This window comes from Lactuca saligna, chromosome 5 (assembly GCF_052625555.1).
Source record: "Lactuca saligna cultivar CGN05327 chromosome 5, ASM5262555v1, whole genome shotgun sequence".
Classification (NCBI taxonomy): domain Eukaryota; kingdom Viridiplantae; phylum Streptophyta; class Magnoliopsida; order Asterales; family Asteraceae; genus Lactuca; species Lactuca saligna.
In genome coordinates this window covers 316412246-316425748 of record NC_136421.1, presented here as the reverse complement: position 1 = coordinate 316425748, position 13503 = coordinate 316412246, and the positions used below count along the sequence as shown (strand labels likewise).

Here is a 13503-nt window from a genome sequence, read left to right as displayed (position 1 = left end):
TTGTTACATAAAACAATGCTTAAAATTTCTTTTTTGACGGTTGAATAATTCTTTTGTGTATCATTGCACTAGAGTAATATCAAACCAATTGTTCATCTTTTGAGCTAACAAATTTTTGTTTTAGAATTCCGCTGAATCCAATATCACTAACATTGGTTTCATCTATGATATTGGCATTGAGATGGGATAGATTTAAACATGGCAAAGTATGAAGCTTTTGTTTTATATATTTAATTATATATGTATGTTTTTGAGTCCATGGTTTTAATCTATTATAAAGCGGTTTACATATATTCCCTAAATCATTGAAAAAATCATGGATATAATTTAAGCATTCTAAAAATCTTTGAAGTTGCTTTTTATCTTTAATTTTATCAGGAATTTTATTAAAAAATTGCAAGCTTCTTATAATAGGTCTAAACGGTGTTTTTACAATATCATGTTCTAAAAAACGAATTTCATCTTTAAATAAACGCACTTTTGTTGTAGAAACAACTAAACCATTTTGATAAATTAAATCATGAAATTAATTTAAATGTTTGAAATGTTAATCAATAGATTTTGAAAAAATCAAAATATCATTAATATAAGCAATAACAAAACTACTTATAAGAGTTATGATATCATTCATAATATTTTGAAATTTAGAATGAGTATTTTTTAATCCAAAAGGTATTACATTACATTCAAAATGTCCGAAGGAAACACTAAAACCAGTTTTGTATTTATCTTATTCATAAAGTTGTATTTGTTAAAATCCACATTTCATATCAAAATTTGAAAATATTTGTGAATCATAAAGTCTTTTTAGCAAATTTCGTTTATTAAGAATAGGATAACAAATTCATTCTAAAACTTTGTTTAAAGGTTTATAATTAATAACTAATCTTAGTAATATCTTTCTAATTCTGCGGCATTCATTATAAAAATGAAATTCAAGATTTATTAGATAAAAAACTCACAAGAGACTCTAAATCACCATGATCGTGTTCGACATTTATACCTCTTTGTTTTTAAAAAATTCATTTTACAAACAATAATAATAATAATTATAATAACAATAATAATAAAATACTGATTCATAATAATAATAATAATAATACTGATTCATTTTTACATCTTTGTTTTTCTGTTGGATCTTTTAAAGATTTTAACGTTTTTGTATTTTTTTTGTTTTGTAAGCGTGATTATAAAGATTTTCCTTTTTTTTATAGATTAGGTTTGAGTTACTAACGTTTTTAATTACGAAATCAAATTAGACGTTGCATTAGTTCACGAATTATGACAAGCATTCTATCTCTATATAGAGAAAGAAAAAAGATATTTTTTTCTAGTGCAATTCCATTAAGTCTTTCTTTTTTTTTTTTTTTTACATATTTGGTTTCATACATGGTAGACTATATTTTTCAAACGAATACGTCCTCTTCGCCGACAAACCCTAGTTTCTTGAAGTATCTAACATTTTAATCAAATTTCGGATAAAACCTAAAAAAAATTAAAATAACTAACCGGTTTACAGTAAACTTTTTTTATTAAAAGCGATCAAAATATTGTTTTTTATGCAAATTACACTTTATGTTTATTTGCATAAGACATAAGCGTTTTTTGGAAAAAATATCTATTAGCCTTTTTACGGGATATAAACCTATAAACCTTGTTAGACAAACACCAAACGTTGGTCGAACTTTTGGATAGATTGTAATATATTATTATGTATTATCCGAAAAATGAGTTAAAATATTAGTTTTTTCTTAAAATTAGCAAATTAATATGTTAAAATAGCAAATTAATATGTTAAATTTTTTTTTTTGGAAACGGTAAACTATATTAAAAACAACCCCCGATAGGAGTACAAAAACGAAGCAAAAGTTTTTCATGGAAACAGATACATTAAGTAGAAATAAAAAATAAAACGGAGAAAATATCCAATTTTTTCAATCACTTATTCTTTGTCCCTGCTAGCACCAATAACTTAATAGTCCCTGCACCACCAGTGGGATTTTGGAACATTCCATTAAATTTCCACAAAATGCAGATTAAACCATGACAATTGGTGATGAATCTCTTTCGCTTCCTTGGGCATCTTCTCAGGTTTCTACAAATATGATTAAATCACCAACCGACGTGAAAAACTCATGTTGTAAGCCGCACCATGTGAATATTACCTTCCAGACCTCGCAAGCAAATAGACATTGTATTATTTATTTCTTTTAATTAAAATGATTTATATGCATTAAATATAATTTAGAAAATATTCAACCACGTTTTACTCGTTCAACCCATATAATCAAATATGTTTTCTTTTTTCGCCAACCTTTGTGATTAAGATGAAAAAAATTATTTTCCTGTGTGATAAAACACAACTTGAATCAAATAATCCTAGATAAATGGAGATACAAATTACCACATTGTTAGGTGCATTTTATGCACCTATTTAACATGTTTATTTCATATTTTTCATTGCATTTAGTCTTAAAATCATGCATTTTATATTTTTCGGGGCATTTCATGATATTGTTTCACTCACAAGCATTTCTTTGATATTTCAAGGACTTTTGAAGATGAGATCTTATTAACATAAAAATATTTATTCACCTGTCACTATAATACATTTTCCTTATGAAGATAAGATCTTATTAACATAAAAAGATTTATTCACCTGTCACTATAATACATTTTTCTTAAACCATCAAGAAAAAGAAATTATTTTTACTTGTCTTATTTTAGTGGGGCTCCATTAAGGTCATTGGACAATATGTTGTTGATGCATCATGCATAGTACATAAACCTTAACATATGTCCCTTGTTTTTTTATGAGAACAATTATTAATAAAATTCAAAAAGATAGACAAGATAATGTTTGCAGATCAATCAAATCCAATCCGGTAAGAGTGTTTGATATTTTTTCTTTAATAAAGAAGATACTATGAAAGAATTATGATATCATTGGTGACAAGTTAAAATATTTAAGTTTAAAAAGAAAGTAGACATGTAAAAGTTTAAAACCACTATTGCTAATCCCCTCTTATTTTGAACGGACTTTCTTGTTATCAAGTATAGTAGCGATGCCAATTTTCTGACTTGATATGCATTATCTCTATATAAAAATGTAGTATGCATTACCAATTTACCATTATAAAATTACTTTTGCACCAAATTTGTAACAGTATGCTCATGAAAAAAAAAAAAAAAAAAAAAAGGTAATAGCAAAAAGCAACCTAAATCAAAATTCCCATTGCTTAAGCAGTTTGAATTAGCAGAATTAGCTCTCCCCACTACACTAGTACACTGGTGACCTGTTCATCGGACTTTCTTGTGGACCAGATCATACCAGACTTTCTTTTGCTTTAGGCTAAAACCGGTCCGGACTGCAGGCTTTAACAATTCAAAATTTTATGCTAGGGACCGGGTTTTTTCTGGGTTTTTTTTTTTTTTTGGACCGAACTTGGGCTAGCTAATACAACGCTGGGCTATAACCTGGGCAATTCAATTTCTGACCTGTCCGAACTGGGTTTTTATTTTGTTTTTTATATTTCATATTTTTATACTTTTTATTAAATATTAAATGACCTTTGGTGGAGTGTTTTATTTATTTATTTATTTATCTAGGCTACAATCAATCAATGCATTTTTTTTTGTAGTTTCTTGAAATTTATATGCATTAGTTAATAAATAAGAATGTTAATAAAAACAAACGGTTTTTTTTTTTGGGCCAAACGACAACGTAACCTGAGTATTTTTGCATTAGACGATTACCGGTGGTCTTTACAACCAATCAGTCCGGTCCCTTTTGACCGGTGTGGCCAAAGTTTGACCGGACCATGCTTTTTCGAACAGCATTGTATGCACACCTAGGCTAACAAAAATGAAGGAATTAGAGAACCATTTTTTAATCTCCTAATTGAGGTAGCAGTTGTGTTTTTATAAGCATCTTCACCCTACACAAACATGTGATCAAACCACAAATCCGTAGACATCTTCCCACTTAAGTTGAGCACGAATTATATCTGGTAAACATGCAATATTTGAAACCATAACATACTTTATTATTCTCATCATGAAGCATTGTGACACGATTTAATTTCTTTGTTTAATGTACGTATAACTAACTCTTGTTCCTACATAAATTATGTAGAAATTGTTTGGTAGACGAATGATGATTGTGGCACATGTCAAAATATATTGACCAAGAAGGATAGTGGTACAAATTAACAAATGTGAAAGCATTATCCCCATTAATTCAACCTTTTGAGCACTAACTTTGTATGTTATAAATTAATTGCAGATGAATCATGCATTGTGGTTTGTATACTTTGTCTTAAGGTATAACTCATTGGCAGACAGATTTTGATTTTTTTAATTACAAGAGGGGAGGCATGAGGAAGCATCAAAAAAATATACCATGAAAGAACAAAACATGTAAATATGCATGAAGCTACAGTAATCCATAGTGGAGATCGATCATCCAAACAGTAATGGTTGTTGCTATTTTATTGATGGGAGTTGTTGAAGACATCTACTTAATTGAGGTTTGACTTTTCAAACTAAAAAAAATGATAAACCACACCATTTGAACAACACACATCAACCTAACTAAGTGACAACTGTTATTCTAATATAGATCTTATGTTTTGGTTTTCTTTTGCAACTATATATAAGGCTTATAGGTGTGGTACCTCATCTTACCACACACATAATCACCATATCATTTTCCCCACATCCTACAAAACTGATAGGAAATGGTGTTACAACACCACTTCTCACTCCCCTTACTCCCCTCATTTTTTAAAAATCCAAATATATAAAAATAATATATTAATATTATACTTTATTTATAGGTAATTAAAAGTCACGGAAAAGATATACCACACACCACATGCCCAACTGTCATGTCACTCCACCGCACCATGCGGTGCACACCGATCAGTCTACGAGAGTTTGTTAATCTTTGTAATTGTGGGTTCAAGAAGAGTTGTATTTGTATGCTGAAACAACTATACACCCCATTTTACCCAAGACATTTACTTTTAGTTTTACCTAACTAGTTGATTATGTCACTTGCCATATATTCTATGTGGTGAAAACACATTTCTAAGCAATATAAATTTACATTTCTCTTCATATATATACCACAAAACACAAAGAAAAATGGACAGAGTGGGTCTGCCCTATCTTATTTTCAAACATAGTATATATGGTGGGATCCCATTTAGGTTAATGTTTCAGTTGATGAATAATAATAATACACAAACCTTAAATTAGGGTCCTACCAGTTTCAGCTTTCTCTCTCTTATCTCTTTTTTTTTCTTTTAATTTCTATATGAAGATCATGATTCATGTATGTTGTCATAGGGACATTTATGCAGGCTGCAGCAAATACTACAACACAACATTCATTTTTAGTTTGACTAGCGAACATATATAGAATAATTATTTATGAAAAATATAGACAAAGAAAAGTGCTTGACCCATACTAAAAAGTTACTTATTTTTTCCCACTACCCAATTGGCACCTTTAGGTTGTGATATTAGGCAAGAAGATTTTATGAAAGAATGATGATAGCATTCAGGACAAAGTGAAAAATCAGAAAGAGAGTGATGTGCATATCTAAAAAGCACTAATCATTAATACCCTCGGATTTTAATCTTTATCAAGGACAGTCGTGAGTGAAACCATGTTTTCTAACTTGGGTATGTAAATATGTACTATAAAAATATATTACGTCATGTGTATGCATTACAATTGATCATTTTTATTTTTACCACTAATTTTTTATAATGGTATCATCAAAAAGCAACCTAACGCGTTTTAAATGCTATCTGAAATAAATATTTCATTGCTTAATTAAGTATTTTCAACTGACAGAATTAGCATTCCACATTGCACCACTACACTATTATACCACCAACAAAAATGAAGGATTAAAAAAAGATTAGTGGGGTCAAACTTCATAGCATGATTATCAAAAGAAACGATTTTCTTACTTTTTAGTTTTTTTCTGTGTCTCATGTTTAAACCACCGTCCCCATAAACCTGCAATACATAGTAATTTTAAGAATAAATTACAATTTTGGTCCCCGATAGCCTTGCCTTGCAATTTTGGTGAATCTTGGTCCCTGAGTTTGTTCAAAAGTTTTATATTCAATAGTTTCCTTTTGGAATATTGGTGCCTATAGCTATAGGGACCATAATCGCTGCAACAAATGAAAATAGCCACCAATATTGCAAGAGAAAACTATTCGGGACCAAAACTGAAATTTTTGAAAAAACCCAGGGACCAAAAAAGTAATATATTCAAATTTTAGATGTCTTACATAATAACATTTTTATAGTTATTTATCCATGTAAGCAAAGACATCAAATTTTACCTAACTCGTTAATTAGATGCCATTTTAAGTGGCAAACACATAATATTTCAAAGAAATATATTTACCAGCATCGCAAATCTTTATCAAAGATTTCCACTGTAAAAATACTTTTTCATTTCTACGTTCCAATAAGCACAAAGAAAAAAAAATACTTTTGGAACATGGTGATGGTATGGTGGGACTCTATTTAGGTCGATATTCATTTCATGAATAATACACAAACCTTAGATTAGGGTCCTACGAGTTTCAGCCTTCACTTAACATGTTTCCCTTTTTATTTATTTCTTTACCAGGATCATGACGTAAGTACATATGAAAATAAAAGAACAGGCTTAAGTAACTTACGGAAATCTAGTAGGTTGTTAATAGTAATAGTAATACTACTTGTCTCCAACTTGTCAAATAAACATTAATCTCAGTCACGCCATATCTGCAACAATAGAGAACAAACTAAAATAGATATAAGTTAGAGCTAAAGGTGGTAATATGTACCCTTTTTTTCATAAACGAGTAATTTAGGTTATGCCTTATTATTAATGAGATCAAATGGATGTAACAGTAATATATATACAATGATACAATCTTCTATTTTGCTATATTTTTTTTTAAATTCAAAAAGATAGGACCCCTTATCAATCTTTTAATTAACTTTTTGGAAGCATTGAATTGAAAACACTAACCGCCTTCTTTCCTATTCTTCATTCTTTAATCTCTAAAAAAAAGGTAATGGTTATGCTTTACCATCATAAATTTTATTTTTACACTATTAACTTTTTTAATGACATTATCAAAAAGCAGGCCTTTTAAAATAAATATTTCAATTTCATTGCTTAGTTATGCATTCCTCATTTCACCACTAGCACACAAGTACGAAGAAGGATTAGAGAAATATTAGTGGGGTCAAAGCATGACTATGAATTATGAACGGGAGTGAGAGAAACAGGTTTGGCTTTCTCTTACTCTTGTTAATAATTTTCTAATTGAAGTAGTGGCCGTGTTTAAATCGCGTAGAGAGTTATTTGCATTAAACCTTTTTCAATATTACTATGATGCATGGTGCATGTCTCCATCTATGATGGGTCCAGATTTCGGTACAACTGCATCATTAATATATATATATATATATATATATATATATATATATATATATATATATATATATATATATATATATATATATATATAAGCCAAAAACGTGTGCTTACCCTTCAATTTGCTTTGTGATGCCACGTTTAAACATCCGTCTTTGTAACCCTGGAATAGATTAGTGTCTAGTTTCGGATAATAATTTTATTTGTCTCGCTGTATAAGCAGTTTCACCCTACACAAAACATTTTGTGATATTTGTTATTTAGCAACATGACATCAATCTCAGCATCATATTGTTATTGCTGCAGCATAGATATTTTAAGAGTCCATGAAGATTAGATTATACTTCATTGGTACAAATGTATCTGATAAAACTCAATGTAGTGTAATCAGGAGATAGCATGCATTTTGCATTCTAAACAAGCAATATATTTATTTCATTGGGATTTCTGTAATTTGCCATAACTCAAGATAAAGGAAAAGTGACAAGCATATGAAGGTTTTAAAAGAGTGCAAACTTGTAAAAACAGAAATCCTTAAAGCCCTTCCCACTTAAGCATAAATTATACTTATTTAGTAAACACTGTAATCTTTGAAATCATAAAATAGTTTATTGTTCTCATTACTTTCTTCATGTCCGAAACAAGTAGCTACCATGAAAGGTACGGAATGTGGTACTACAAACGTGTAAAATTTAAAAAATATAAAGCAAAATCCCCATTAATTAGCTTTTTGAGCACTAAATCTATTATATGTCAGCAGCACTAGAGAACAGGATCATTATATTATATATTAATCTCAGATGACTCACTGTTGTTGGTAATCCTCATTAAGACAATATACTTGTCTTAAAATATAACTAATTTGTGGGCACAAAATGTTTTTCTAATTACAAAAAGGGAGGCGTGTGGATTGCATTAATTATCATACGACCTGATCAGAAAATATATGAATCCTACAAAACTATTAGGCAAATTTCTCCTAAAAGTACCGAAAACAGACGTAAGCCTTTTTGCATCTAATAGGGACACATAAGCCATAAGGTAACTTAAACAAATGTAGTACTAAAATTGAATTAAAAGAATCTTAAAGACTGTTTTACCTTGACATCAAAATGCAATTTCAACTTCATGCACCTTTCAGACAGTAATGTGATGAGGCGACCATAATGCATTCTTGCATTTTAGTGCACTGAAATGAAATGCTAAGCAACTTGGATTCCATTTGCTGCATTAAGTTAAGCAATTAAAAACAGGTTTCAATCAATTTTCACTACAGTATATTGACAAATTACTGAATCTTTACGTAAATTCAACATGCTGTATTGTAATATGATATTTTACCTTAAGTGCTACACATGTTGGTAACCATGTATTAACATTCAGGGAAAAAAAAAATCTATGTTACTGTACAGACTACAGACAACTGATAGTGGGAAAATTCTATATGCTGCACTATAGTTTATGTGGTGTCATTTTCTAAGAATTACAACATTGACCAGTCAAGAAACTGAAATGTTCATATTTGTCCTTTCTGAATCACTTGATAATATTATCTTTCTCCCTAATCAATATTTTTTCAAATCAAATTTGGGAAATTAGCATAGAGCACTTGAGAAATAACAGGCATATATTGCAGTAGTGTGTTATGAAAAGACCATTCCCCATAAGACGAAAGGATAAAAGGAGAAAGGACAAGCAAGTTCCACCAAGTTCACAAATGAATCCACTTACTGATATGCACCATATATTTTCATGAACTGTGATTGGACAAAATGGGAGAATTGTCAAGAGAGACAGATGTCAAGTTTTGGCACTTACCCATGTTTCATATCTAATGGAAGGGCCTTGTATATAAGTTGCACTTGCATCCCCACAAATCAAATTACATGAAAATAAAAGAGTTGGGAAAGAAACAACTAAACCATGAGCACCACAATTGACATTTCCAACGAAAATGAAACTTCTCACAACTACAAGAAACAAAAGAAATCCTCTTTCCTTGTTAAGCTATCTTCTCTTATAGAGAAACATGATGAACAACATACGCAAAAAGTCATTCATAGCATCAAGGTAGGGATTGCCTTGGTTTTGGTTTCACTTCTCTACCTCCTTGATCCACTTTTTAACCAAGTTGGGGAAAATGCCATGTGGGCCATCATGACTGTTGTGGTTGTCTTTGAGTTCTATGCAGGTTTGTCTTCAATTTTTTTCAAGTTAGAAGTACTCGTATTTTAGTTCTAGAGTGCTTAATCTTTCATCTCTAGAAACAAGTATTTTTTACAACTGATATATGTATGACAGGTGCCACATTAAGCAAAGGCTTGCTCCGTGGAGTTGGAACTGTACTTGGAGGTGGATTAGGGTGCTTGGCAGCAATTATGGCAGATGATTTAGGAAAGATAGGAAATGCAGTGGTGGTTGGTGCTTCAGTCTTTATTTTTGGTAAGCAAACATACATACATAAGATATATAGCAATATTGTCATTAAGTATGTTTGTTAAGAACCAATTTTAAACGTGTAGGTGCTGTGGCAACATACTGTAGATTGATTCCAAGTATAAAAAGGAGATATGATTATGGGGTGATGATCTTCATTCTCACCTTCAATCTGGTAGCAGTATCTGGTTTGCGTGCTGATAAAATTCTTGAATTAGCCCGTGAGCGTTTGTCAACAATTGGTATGGGTTTTGCTGTGTGTATATTCATCAGTTTACTCATTTTCCCAATGTGGGCTAGTGATGAACTTCATCGCGTCGCATCCTCCAACTTTGACAAACTGGCTTGCTGCATTGAAGGTAGTTGAAAAGTGGTTATAATGTTTTTTTTTTAGTATCATTATCTGAAAACATTTGAATGATGAATTGTAGATTGCATGAAAGCGTACTTGGGTGTAGTCAGTGAGAAAGAAAGCATGCCAAGCATTAATGTCAGTGGTTGCAAGTCAGTGTTGCACTCAAAATCAAGTGAAGAATCACTGGTAATATCTCTTGCTAGTTAGTGGTCCATGTTCACATTGCACTTGACCTAAGAATATTCAAAAACAAATTATGCTTACAGATACTAAACAATCCTGTCTACTTGTTTAATTCTATTACTAAACCAAAAAAAGACTGGAAAATTAATTTGAAAGAATAAACTTCAAAGTTCAAAGTTAGCAATCATAAATGTCAACTACAACTTGAAAGCAAATACAAATTGTATAAAAATCAATGTGAACATAGATACAATAAGCTATATTTCTAAAAAAAAATACATAAGTCATTTCTCAGAATTGTATCCATGTGTTTTGCTGATCGGGTGATCTACTTGTAAGTCTATGCTGCTGATTTGTATGTATTTTATATACTTCAAGGGTGTAATGATGGAATATATATATATATATATATATATATATATATATATATATATATATATATTGTATGACTTAACCAAAGAAAGCCAAGGTTTATACAGATCTAGATATCATATCAAACACCAATTTCTTTAACTGTGTAAAAACATCTTAAATTTTTTTTTCTCGCCTATGAATATACCTTGGTTGTAAAAAATGTCAACCTTCTAGAGCATTTACATATATTTACCTTTTATAAGATGAGATGAGTATGCTCTTTGACTTTTGTTGATAAAAAAAGAAATATTCACATCCTGTTTGATTTTTAGGCAAATTTTGCAAGGTGGGAACCCTGGCATGGAAAATTTGGTTTCTATTATCCCTGGGAGAAATACTTACAGATAGGAGAGCTTATTAGGGAACTTGCTTCCATCATTCTGTCAATGAAAGAGTGTCTTGGATCACCATTACAGGTTTGTACACGTGTTCCTATCATAAGATTTCAATTATTGAGTTAAGTGGCTTAACATAGTTAATTTTTTGTACACAGCCCTCAACACCATTACAACATGCACTCAAGGAGCCATGCAAAAGTGTAGGGTTATCACTTGGATTAACCATGCGAGAGCTAGGAGAAAGTATCAGGAATATGAAAAGATGCCAAACAAAAGTCCTAAAGTTGGAGTCCATTAAACTAGAGCTCAATCTACTTTCAACTTCACATAAACTACGAGGGATTGCAAATGTCGAATCTCTTGCCATAGCAAACTTCTTGTTTCTATTAATGGAAATAGTTGATAAGGTAGAAGTTTTGGCCAAAGAAGTGGAAGAACTTGGAGAGGTGGCTGGTTTTCAATCTAAATAGCCCAACCTAGCATATGGTTTTCAATGACAGAAGACCTGTAAGCAAGCACAGCTTCAAAAAAACACTATGACTTATAATTTTACAAGGAGTTCGTGGCAAGTGTCTGCATACATACTTGTAGCATGTATAAACAAAATGGACTTCTTAACTGTCAATATCCAAAACATTCTGGGTCGACAGGTGCTGTTTGGTGAATGTGAAGGAGTAACTTTGTGGTCAGAGCCATCTATTTACACTTTGGCTGGATGGCAGTGTATTCAAAGAATAGTAATCATGGATCACATAGTGATGATGCAAACTGATCTAACATATATGTTAGTTTTTGGGGGTCTTTTTTTTTCCTTTTTCGTATTATTATCAGTTATCATTATTTGGTAGATTTGTATTATCTCTTTAGTCATTATATATTTGATAGATAAGTACTCCTACTTTGGAATAAGATAATTCACAGTTGAATATTAATCTTTATGGTATCTGACCACAAACCCTGACATCCCATTACCTCCTTCGCGGTTTCCTCCTCTCAAGAACTTTGGACTCGCCTTGAAAAAAAATTAAAAGATAACAAACATACTGTCTCGTGTACCTTGAAGAACAGTTCATTGTAACTTGTCTAGAAACCTTGTCTAACATCTATGACTATTGCTAACAGTGCAAGATTAACTAATTAACAGAGATACAATACCTTGAACCTCCCCCCCATCAATATATATTTATATATATATATATATATATATATATATATATATATATATATATATATATATATATATATATATAATATTCCAGATTAACTAATTAACAGAGATACATAATGGGATTGAACCTCCAAAGGTTTTCTAAAGATTAATATGTAATAAAATTCACTGCAGCAATAGAGACAAGGAATGGCATCTAAATCGGCAACTTCATGAAATGTGGTAGTTTTTAATTTCATATATATATATATATATATATATATATATATATATATATATATAGGGAAATCTCCAGAAAAGTCCCAAAATTTTAATCCAATTTATGAAAAAGTCCCAAAATAAATTTTATTTACAGAAAAGCATAGAATACCGGTTAAAACTTCGAAAAAACCCTTTTCGGCCGGTTTCGCAGATTTTGCCGGTATTCTGTCCTTTTTCGTTAGTTTGCTCAAAATTTTGGGACTTTTCCAAAAATTACATAATAACCAAAATATTGGGATTTTTTTGAAAATTACCATGAAATTAATGGATATTATTATTAACAAATCTTTTATAAATTACATAATAACCAAAATATTGGTGGCCTAAGTACTCCTCTATTGTTTCCTGACCACTCAAACTCTCTATGTTCTTCCTATGCATTGTTGTGGGTATGATGGTGAGATGAAGTTAGTTAGCATTCCTCTAATGTTGGTGTTCTTCTTATGTTGTTTAACCTAACTACCAACCAACATTCATACCTTACATGTTAACAATCATTCGCTAACACACATCTATAAAATGTGAAAAGTGAACCCTGAATGATAATTTATATGGAAACAAGTGAAGGGTGATTATCTATTTAAATTGTCATTCAAAGTTTACTTTTCACTCTTGATAGATGTGTGTAATTTTATGGTTGTTACCGGGTAATGTTTGGAGGTTAGGTGGTAGTTAGGTTAAAGAACATAATGAAAGATTTATATGTTCGTGTAATGATATTTTCTAATAACACATGATCATATAGCATCATGCTTAATAGCAAGTAGACACTTATTGATTGTGTATTAATAAATATTATCAACTCTTGTATTGGTCACGTCTAATAGAGTACTTCTCACTATGACACCCACAACGATACATATGAAAAACATAGAGACTTTGAAGTGG

The 13503-nt window shown here is 30.6% G+C and overlaps 1 protein-coding gene and 1 long non-coding RNA gene across 7 annotated transcripts in view; one reads left to right on the top strand and one right to left on the bottom strand.

Annotated features, from left to right (window-relative positions):
- Window positions 1-1887: 1887 nt before the first annotated feature.
- The window catches only part of LOC145048695 (uncharacterized), a 13461-nt gene continuing 1845 nt past the window's right edge, over window positions 1888-13503 (bottom strand). Inside the window, exons 3-10 of one of the 6 annotated variants that reach the window (XR_013683008.1) lie at window positions 11191-11280; window positions 10345-10484; window positions 10062-10244; window positions 8561-8685; window positions 7575-7690; window positions 6715-6819; window positions 5986-6034; window positions 1888-2174 (exon numbers count right to left, since the gene is read on the bottom strand). This is a non-coding gene — a long non-coding RNA (uncharacterized LOC145048695). Of the gene's footprint in view, window positions 2175-4827; window positions 5380-5413; window positions 6035-6714; window positions 6820-7574; window positions 7691-8560; window positions 8686-10061; window positions 10245-10344; window positions 10485-11190; window positions 11281-13503 lie in introns of those variants that run through there. The other 5 variants (XR_013683007.1, XR_013683006.1, XR_013683004.1 and 2 more) reach the window with 5 other exon arrangements.
- On the top strand, window positions 9330-12121 carry LOC145048693 (aluminum-activated malate transporter 14-like). The gene is made up of 6 exons (XM_078997280.1): window positions 9330-9651; window positions 9762-9902; window positions 9983-10255; window positions 10328-10437; window positions 11121-11264; window positions 11342-12121. The coding sequence occupies exons 1-6, from the start codon at window positions 9384-9386 to the stop codon at window positions 11654-11656; spliced, it is 1251 nt and encodes a 416-aa protein (XP_078853406.1). The 5' UTR covers window positions 9330-9383; the 3' UTR covers window positions 11657-12121.

What these genes read in the sequence shown, in the direction of transcription:
- LOC145048693 (XM_078997280.1), top strand. Translation starts at nt 9,384, where the DNA reads ATGAGCACCACAATTGACATTTCCAACGAAAATGAAACTTCTCACAAC. An exon ending in TGCTTCAGTCTTTATTTTTG is followed by an intron (nt 9,903 to 9,982) that starts GTAAGCAAACAT and finishes TTAAACGTGTAG; the next exon opens with GTGCTGTGGCAACATACTGT. An exon ending in GTCTTGGATCACCATTACAG is followed by an intron (nt 11,265 to 11,341) that starts GTTTGTACACGT and finishes TTTTGTACACAG; the next exon opens with CCCTCAACACCATTACAACA.